This window comes from Perna viridis, chromosome 12, assembly GCF_037379345.1.
Source record: "Perna viridis isolate PV_CMFRI_1.1 ecotype Kerala chromosome 12, ASM3737934v1, whole genome shotgun sequence".
NCBI classification, from domain to species: domain Eukaryota; kingdom Metazoa; phylum Mollusca; class Bivalvia; order Mytilida; family Mytilidae; genus Perna; species Perna viridis.
This window is the reverse complement of record NC_142456.1, coordinates 14,816,500-14,826,776: the sequence shown is the minus strand read 5'-3', so window position 1 is coordinate 14,826,776 and position 10,277 is coordinate 14,816,500. Positions and strand designations below refer to the sequence as shown.

At 34.7% G+C, this 10,277-nt stretch overlaps 1 protein-coding gene across 1 annotated transcript; it reads left to right on the top strand.

Annotated features, from left to right (window-relative positions):
- Positions 1–262: 262 nt before the first annotated feature.
- On the top strand, positions 263–9,403 carry LOC148601333 (uncharacterized). The gene is made up of 3 exons (XM_088554750.1): positions 263–618; positions 6,690–7,065; positions 8,336–9,403. The coding sequence occupies exons 1-3, from the start codon at positions 439–441 to the stop codon at positions 8,908–8,910; spliced, it is 1,131 nt and encodes a 376-aa protein (XP_088410876.1). The 5' UTR covers positions 263–438; the 3' UTR covers positions 8,911–9,403.
- The last annotated feature ends 874 nt before the right edge of the window (positions 9,404–10,277 follow it).

The following is a 10,277-nucleotide window of genomic DNA, read 5'->3' as shown; positions in this document are numbered from 1 at the left end:
GACACTATGTGAGGAATGATCATATCCCTATTAGTGTTAGGTATATCTAATCGGTTATTATTTGTAATATTACACGTTTTAGCACATACTGCGTAAGAAAGTCTTTTGTATGGTAATCTTGAGTTTCAGGATGTTGCGAACATGACATTATGCGATTTATCACATTTTTGGGATCAAATGTTCTCTGTTTCTCAGTAAATTTCAGTTTAAACCACGATGAGTAAACAACGACATGTTCAATTAAAGTCTTTTAATAAGTGAATTCAACCCCTACAATCCTTCCAGTCTTTAATTTCATTGACCGTATAAAAACACCGTAATCATTGTTGATTTTCGATTACTCTAATTTTAATAGGTGAAGTGAACAGCTTTAATCTACGTACCCAAACAATATACAACACCGTTGTTTAAACATCGATTTGTTCATTGTTAAACAGAATGGCTAACTGCAAGCTGTTGGTACATGTATTAGCGGTGATTCTTTGTTCCATTACTGCAGTTTCAGGACACGGACGGATGATAGAACCGCCACAGCGTTCGAGCATGTGGCGAGTTTTTCCTGGACAAGGATTTGAACCAAACTACAATGACAATGAACTGTTTTGCGGCGGCTTTGCAGTAAGTATCTAGATAAATTCTTCTTAACTTTCGGTTCTTCCATATACTAGTATAGGTTTGTAGTTGTCTGATAATAATAGCATCGGCAAAGTCAATGTTCTGAGAGTCAATTAAAATGACCACTAAATACAACGTGCTTATGTTTTACTGTTTCTGAGTATACACCTTGCCAATGATTTACTGTTTCTGAGTATACACCTTGCCAATGTTTTCCTGTTTCTGAGTATACACCTTGCCAATGATTTACTGTTTCTGAGTATACATACATTGCCTATACTTTACTGTGTCTGAGTATACACCATGCCTATGTTTTAATATTTCTGAGTATACATACATTGCCTATACTTTACTGTGTCTGAGTATACACCATACCTATGTTTTAATATTTCTGAGTATACATACATTGCCTATTATACTTTACTGTGTCTGAGTATACACCATACCTATGTTTTACTACTTCTGAGAATACACCATGTCTATGTTTTACTGTTTCTTATTATGCATCATGCCCATGCTTTACTGTTTCTGAGTATACATATACACAAAATGTATTGCCCATGTTTTACTTGTTCCGAGTATATTTTACTATATTTGAGTGTTCATACATTGCCTATATTTTACTGTTTCTTGCTATAGTATATGCAACGTACAAAAGTATCCTGTGTGAAATTCTTTCCATTAGAAAAAAGTCAACATCAATTTTTTCCATAGATATTTTATAATTGTAAAATGTACCAAAGTAACAATTTGACTGGACCGGTCGATATAAGTTCAGATAACACAGACGAGACAATTACTTTTTTAACTAATTATTTAGATTTCACGTCTTACCATATTGATAAACAACCACACTTGATGCCTATCAATTTTTTCTCACTTGCAATTTATTTTTGACGAGTGTAACTGGCGGGGCACCAACTGTCTGTCTGTTTTATTTGTAAGAGTTCATATTGTACGTGCTTTCAGTGTTTTTTTGCGTGCAGCCTTGCTTTTCTTCAATTTTATATATGATTGTATTTTACTATGTATCTACGGATGTGTCTGTAGATCGTTCCTAGTTCCTGTTTTTACGCTTTGGTCACGTGTCTTTGAATTGTCCCTCAGTCTTGATGCTTCGGTATATGTTTTGTCGATATTTAGACATGTTTTGATTTGTTGATTATGTTTAAAATCATTAACAGCATAAGTTACATATAAAGTAGAAATAAGAATAATTGAAAAATCGTTTTTTGATTTATATTTTCATGAACATAGGTAAGGGCTAAATGCGAGTCCTTCATTAACTCCCAATACTGTAAAATGGCCAATCACAGTGATACCAAAAATCGGAATTTGCACCATCAGTTATTACGATTCATCACAGACAACAAATCTGTTGTACGCTAATGTTCTCTCCGGAACCGAAATCTCTGTTGTTTGATTGATTGCATCTTGTTTATGTCCCATGACAGTTTTTGATCTATTCGTTTTATCAATCGAACAGGTTCTGTTTTGTACAAGTCCAGCACCCGGAGCTAGAATTTTAATGTGTTAGCTCAGAAACATAAACACTTTCAGTCAGGCATGTCACCCGTCCTTTGACACAATATTCCGACTCCTAACCGGCCGGTCGTTACTTAATCTTCTCACTTGGATCTACATGGCCATTTCCGTTACACTAGAAAATGACGTTTTTCCATTGTGAAACGAGAAACGCCGATGAATTCCGATTGTCTATCTCATATATGCCGCGTGTTTGGCGGAGAAGTAGTGACCGGCACTAAAGTCTTTGGTATTATGACTCGGCCAGGGAGTAGAACCCAGGACCTCCCAGACTCCAAAAATAAGTGTGAAGCCTTTTAAGAACTTTTCATTCTATGAAAGAGAAATATTTAATTTTATTGGCGAGTTTCTTAATACCATCCAGTGATACATTTAAAAGAAAAATTTATGGAGTCACAGTTTACCTATAAAAGCAAGTAAATTCAAATTTGGCGTCATTTTTTTAATTTGAGATCAACTTATTGTTATTTCAAAGTAATCTTATTAAATCTTTGACCCAAATAAACAAATAAACTTTAGTTTTACATCTCTGTGCTGATGGAACTTTCATCATGATTAATAATAGGACAGCTACGCAATATTGTTTTTTTTTTTGGAAAATTTAAATTTATATACTAAATTCTTTGTGGAATTTATAACGTGTAACTCTGCACTCACTATGCATCAGACGAAAGAATGAAACTATATATAGCGTTATGACTTATCATGATGCCGTTTTCTTAAATTTTTCATGCTCCTGTGTACGGAGTTTTTTTTTCCGGACTCAAAAGGTCGTATTTTGGCGTGTTCAAACCAATCATGCCCGTAGGTTGTCAGCATGTATTCATATCCATCATGAAGACAGATTTATTCCGCTGACATTTTAGTTCCATGTATGTATTTCCAACCATGACATTGTTCCATGTATGTATTGCCAACCATGACATTGGCAACCTGGTGTTATTTAAAAATGCGGAAGTTGCTTATTCCTGCTAGTTTATCAATATTCGATGTTTTCAATGGAGTCTCAATCGCCAAATATAATTTTTTTTACTTATTTTATTTTTGGCCGCACTGTCTTTAAAAGAAGTGTAGTGACACCTTTGTTGGAACGAAATAGAAGACTTCCGACATTATAGAAGGGTATAGCCCAATATATAATGTATAAATATATAAATTAGATATGAGCAAATGTTCAGTTAAAAAAGGTACAACAAACCGCTCCCAAAATTTCGACCTGAGGTCTTCGTCGAGGATCTTAATGAAATGTTTAAATTCACGTACACACTCGTAAATGAAAAAGAAATTGAATTAAACATTATGCACTATTGATTTTAACATTAGTTTTCCGTTGTCATATTTTGAAGCTCATTTAAATTTGCATAAATGTTCTATATATTCATCTTTTGTGACTCTTTTGAAATAAATTTTGGGACTTTTGCGTCCTTTTAAGTCCACGTACTAATTATAAATTGGTTTTGTTTGTAGGTCTTTCCTGTAAAATTTACAATGTTCACATTTTTAAAAAACAGACAAAAAAACTGTGAGCATAGCCCACTAAAAGATAAGTTAAGACGGTGGACCTAGGGTCTTGAAATTAGAGATATGTTTGTATTATATTCAATTTCATCAAAACCTATCAAGCTTTTATTTGAAACAGAATGAAATCAGCCCAAGTTACTTTGGTGCTTACAAGAGATTGATGTAAAATGCTGACTACAAACGTTCCAATGATTTCTAAGAGTTGTGTCCCTTACCCTAGGGTAATATGATACAAACATATCAATGATTTCATGAGTTATGTCCCTTACCCCAGGTCTACCTCCCTAATTTTGTTTAAGCATCAGCACTTTTCTGAGAAAGTCAGAATGCCTGCCTGATTCTTCCCGGATAAGCTACAATGTAGGATTAGTTTTGTAAAAAGTAGCATGACTCAACCATATCGACGTGTAATGTAGAATCATCACGTGCGTCTTTAGATACTAGTATATAAAATGGTGGCTTAACTCGGTACGTCATTGTGAGCTTTCTCTATTATTCGGGTTATTCTAGAAAAAATAACAATTAATCTACGCACATGGATGAAGGAAATAAACTATTACTTAAATCGACCTAACTTAAGGCCATATGACATATCTTTTGTTATGTCCAATTGTCTAGTGTTTATTTGGATTAGGACAAAGGCCTGAATGTTACAAACAACAATAAATAGTCTTTATCTAGACGGGGCATAACCTGCCCCCCACCTCCGGATATTTTAACTCTGGTTTGCATAATGGTTATTTTACGCTTATCGTTTTAAAAATATCTAAACACAAAATTAAACGATATCGTGACAATATGTTGGTTAAGCTAATTACATGCTTGTTACACACACTCTCTCACTTTAGAAATGAGGAAGTTGTTATCACGATTTCATGTAGCTACTGCGTTTGGTTTTCTTCTTTTTGTTGGCTTATAGCCATTAGACCAAAATTCTGTTCGTCATTGAGGTTCAATAATACGATATTATTTTCTTTAAACAACAACTATTGTTCACATATTCGGTATTCAATATCCACTTCATAATCTACGCTTAAAATGAATAAGTACATTGTTGTTTTTTTTCTTTTTGTTTCTTTTTTGCTTTTCTTGTCAGTCAGCAAATAAACTTAACAATGTATTGACTTTTACAAGAATTCAGAGTTAAGATAATTTACGTAATTTCAATTTTTCTCCTTTTCAACTTTTATCCACGCTTTTCTGTGGATACTGTTAACCAAGAGATAAATACGAAACGCAACGCGACGAAACGAAACAACGTAATCTTACAAAATTTGTGAAGCGAGAAAACAAAATGTAAAGAAAAGAAAGGAAACGAAATACACGAAGTGAGAAATCAAAATCAAAGTAAACTAAACAACATCGATACTGTACGAATTCAAAATCGATCGCTAACCACAAGAACAAATTCAACGATTAAAGTACAGTCTACAACAAACAACAAGAATGAAAAAGTCGCAAAATAGCCAGAATAAGACAAAGGGAAACATTTAATTAAAACTGCATCAAACAATTGAAATAAAAGTAAAATACCGTATTCTTTCAATGACATTCACCAACTTCCGTTAGTGATATTTCTGTTCCGTTCCGTTTGTTAGTTTATTAGTACCTTACTTTATCTATTCAATCTAATTTTGCTAAAACCGAGAAAAGGTTTATTGTGTATTTAATTTGATGGTTACGAAAAACACAAATTTTTATTCATTGTATGAAAGATTATTATTGAATATCTTTCGAGCAATTAAGTCTTTAATGAAATTAACATTTGATCACCGCAAAGATAAATCTTCAATGAATTTAAAATGGCCATTTTCAATGATGTATGTTCCTTGATCACGGTCATCTGATCACTGTCCACAGGTGATTATTAAAATAATTCGGATATCGATAATGTACGAATTCAAAATCGATCGCTAACCACAAGAACAAATTCAACGACTAAAGTACAGTCTACAACAAACAACAAATCAAAAAGTCGCAAAATAGCCAGAAAAAGACAAAGGGAAACATTTAATTAAAACTGCATCATACAATTGAAATAAAAGTAAAATACCGTATTCTTTCAATGACATTCACCAACTTCCATTAGATTTATTTCCGTTCCGTTCCGTTTGTTAGTTTATTAGTACCTTACTTTATCTATTCAATCTAATTTTGCTAAAACCGAGAAAAGGTTTATTGTGTATTTAATTTGATGGTTACGAAAAACACAAATTTTTACCCATTGTATGAAAGATTTTTATTGAATATCTTTCGAGCAATTAAGTCTTTAATGAAATTAACATTTGATCACCGCAAAGATAAATCTTCAATGAATTTAAAATGGCCATTTTCAATGATGTATCTTCCTTGATCACGGTCATCTGATCACTGTCAACAGGTGATTATTAAAATAATTCGGAAATAAAATACTGACTACGACTAAAAGTTTATGAAGGTGGACCTAGGGTAAGGGAAATAACTCATGAAGTCAGTGATATGTTTGTATCACATTCAATTTCACCATAGCCTGTCAAGCTTTCATTTGAAACCGAATGAAATCAGTCCAGGTTACTTTGATGCTTACATGATATTGATGTAAAATGTTGAATACAAACTTCCAATTATTTTTATGAGTTGTGTCCCATACCCTAGGTCTACCTCCTAAATTATCTGAAGATTTTCATTAAGTGTAAATCTTCGTAAGAATCAGGGGTTTCATTACCTAAAACACACAAGACAATCACTATATTGGCACCAATGTGTTCCTCTCCTTTTTATGTCTTTGTTGTTTTCAGTATTACTAGATCCATATGTTTTGTTTCGCTTGACAATCACCATATTGGCACCAATGTGTTCCTCTCCTTTTTATGTCTTCGTTGTTCTCAGTATTACTACATCCATATGTTTTGTTTCGCTTGTGCCTTTGGTATTGTTACTACCTCTCCATTTCCTGCCTGATTTTGACAGCGACTAGTACTTTATTGTCGTAAATTGAACTGAAAACGTTTTAAACAAATTAATTTTAGAGACAATGGCAACAAAACGATGGGAAATGTGGCGCTTGTGGAGACCCTTATGACGGAGAGCGTAAGAACGAGGCCGGAGGAGTTTACGCTACTGGTTTCATCGGACGGAGGTATCAGAAAGGTCAAGACATCGACGTCGAGATTCAACTTACAGCTAACCACTTAGGCTACATGCAGTTTAAGATATGTCCACAAAATGATATCACTACACAGGTAACACAGGAATGCCTCGACAAACATGTACTAGAAATAGCCGGTCAGCCAGGTGTGACAATATACAAACCAGGCAGCAAAATTGGATCTCACGTCCTGAAATTGGCACTTCCGGCGGATATGACATGTGATCAATGCATAATTCAATGGCATTACGTCGCAGGTAGACTATCAATATTGCAATCTAGCAAAGAACTAACTTGCATATCTCAACAAAGAGAAGGAATAGCCAGAACCACTTTCCTTAACTTAGCCTTCAGAGCGCGGTAGTACATGTAGATACTTACATGTAATACATCCACTTAGTATTCAAAAATATATCCTCGGACTATAAAATGACCTTTCCGGTACGACAGCCGCCATTCAAATAGGGTATGTAAGTCTCGTCATGTGACCCGTTGATTTCACGAGAATGGGTCCTAGTCTACCAGTCAAAAGCATGGAGACTTGTCATTAAGACAGCGTCGAGTTCAGTGTTGAGGGCAAAACATCTTTTTGTGTAAAAAATGACAAATATCTATATCTGCTTGATAAAGGTTTTAAGAAAAAGACATAAAATAGAAGATTTTGCATTGTTATACAGCGTTTCGAGTACCCGGAAGTAAACAATATAATGCAGATCGGTCTTCGGTTTCAATATTTTTACGTCGTAAATTCCGGTAAAGAAAATGGAACCAGAACGAGACTTACATACCCTATAGTATCAAATGGTGACATATTGTACTTATTCGCACTGAAAAAAAAAGTTACAAAGGTTTTACAAAGCGTGCATACCAGCCTTCCTTTTTGCAAATATACTGACTCGCCAAACATATACAAAGTCCGATGCTACGCGGTCATTGCCTTTTGCATTTTCCGAAAATAAAAACGGTTTATTAAAATTAATGGTTCATTGCGCTAAAACCTCGGCAAATATTTATAATTTTGACTGGCATCATTTATTGCTTTCTGAAGTGTGCAGTTTTGCTGAAATTTTCAAAAGTGTCAAAATTGCTATTTACAATCCTTAAAATCCTTATAACTACTATATGTATGTCGAACTGTTCACGATAATTTCATTCGATTGTCTGTGTGTATATGTGATTGCCAAAACAAATGTCAATATTTTTTTACTGTACAGATATGATCAGTTCTAACATCTCAGAAGAACTGTTAGAACAGCCGGTTCTAGGACAGTTCTACAAGTGTCATAGAACAGTTCTAGGGCCGGCTCTTCTGACAGTTCTAGCAAAGCCAGCCTTACGAGAACAGTTCTACTTAAAGAGCCGACAATACTGCTGGAACTGTCAGAAGAACTGGCTTTAGAACTGTTCTAAATCTGTCATAGAACAATTCTTCTGACATTTCTAGGACAGTTTTGTGAGGGTTAGAACTGATCTCACCTGTAATATTATTATTACTAATTGCATTATATACATTGTACTACATTACAGGAAACAACAATGGATGTGACAAAATAACTGGAGAGTGCTGCAAAGGATGTGGTCCACAGGAAACATTTATAAACTGTGCAGATATTGCCATTGATGGTGACGGTGGTTCTAATCCAGCGACAACAAAATCGCCAGTACCTTCAACTTCAACTTCAACTCCAGTCCCTACAACAACTAAAACGGCAACAAAAGTTACTTCTTTACCATCAACAACTACAAAAAAATCGTCAACGCAACTTCCAACCAGCTCACCGAAGACTTCAACACTAGCGCCATCAACGACGCCAAGTACTTCTAGTGGGAATCATAACCCAACATGCGCAGCTGATGAAAAATCTGACTGTATTGGCGTTGGCGTCTACGACGGTTTGGGTTACGAAAGCTGGTGTAACATCTACTGTGGAATGAAGTCCCGTGCCTGCACCGCCGATCTATGTAAGTGTCGCTGTAGAAAGGCAATCAACTGCTATGCCATAGGAGTGTTTGACACAGTCCCTGGAATGGACGATTATTGTCAAGAGAATTGTCAAGACGGATGTGCAGATATCAGTCATATTTGCAAGTGTGAAAATTAAAAGACAAAAAAGTATTTACACATTTTGAAATTAATTGAAGAGAGTTATTTTTATGTTTTCTTTTCATAGCGACGTTCAATGCCATCTGAACCAAGGATTTCCTTCACTTCTCTCAGTATGTTTGATATATGTCCTCAATTTGTCATTAATATTTCATTCATGATCGTGTATATAATAGATTATAACAGTATCAATACTAATAACCCTGCCGCTGTTGTGGTCAATTAAAATGATCACTAAATACACCATGCTTATGTTTTACTGTTTTTAAGTATACACCATGCGCCTGTGTTTTACTATTTCTGAATATACGTACATTGTCTATGTTTTACTGTATCTGAGAATACACCATGTCTATGTTTTACTCTTTCTGAGTATACACCATGCCTATGATTTACTGTTTCTGAGAATACACCATGCCTATGTTTTACTGTTTCTGAGAATACACCATGTCTATGTTTTACTGTTTCTGAGAATACACCATGTCTATGTTTTACTCTTTCTGAGTATACACCATGCCTATGATTTACTGTTTCTGAGAATACACCATGTCTATGTTTTACTGTTTCTGAGTATACACCATGCCTATGTTTTACTGTTTCTGAGAATACACCATGCCTATGTTTTACTGTTTCTGAGAATACACCATGTCTATGTTTTACTGTTTCTGAGAATACACCATGCCTTTGTTTAACTGTCTCTGAGTATACACCATGCCTTTGTTTAACTGTGTCTGAGTATACACCATGTCTATGTTTTACTGTTTCTGAGAATACACCATGCCTTTGTTTAACTGTCTCTGAGTATACACCATGTCTTTGTTTAACTGTGTCTGAGAATACACCATGTCTATGTTTTACTGTTTCTGAGAATACACCATGCCTATGATTTACTGTTTCTGAGAATACACCATGTCTATGTTTTACTGTTTCTGAGAATACACCATGCCTATGATTTACTGTTTCTGAGAATACACCATGTCTATGTTTTACTCTTTCTGAGTATACACCATGCCTATGATTTACTGTTTCTGAGAATACACCATGTCTATGTTTTACTGTTTCTGAGTATACACCATGCCTATGTTTTACTGTTTCTGAGAATACACCATGCCTATGTTTTACTGTTTCTGAGAATACACCATGTCTATGTTTTACTGTTTCTGAGTATACACCATGCCTATGTTTTACTGTTTCTGAGTATACACCATGCCTATGTTTTACTGTTTCTGAGAATACACCATGCCTATGTTTTACTGTTTCTGAGAATACACCATGTCTATGTTTTACTGTTTCTGAGAATACACCATGCCTTTGTTTAACTGTCTCTGAGTATACACCATGCCTTTGTTTAACTGTCTCTGAGTA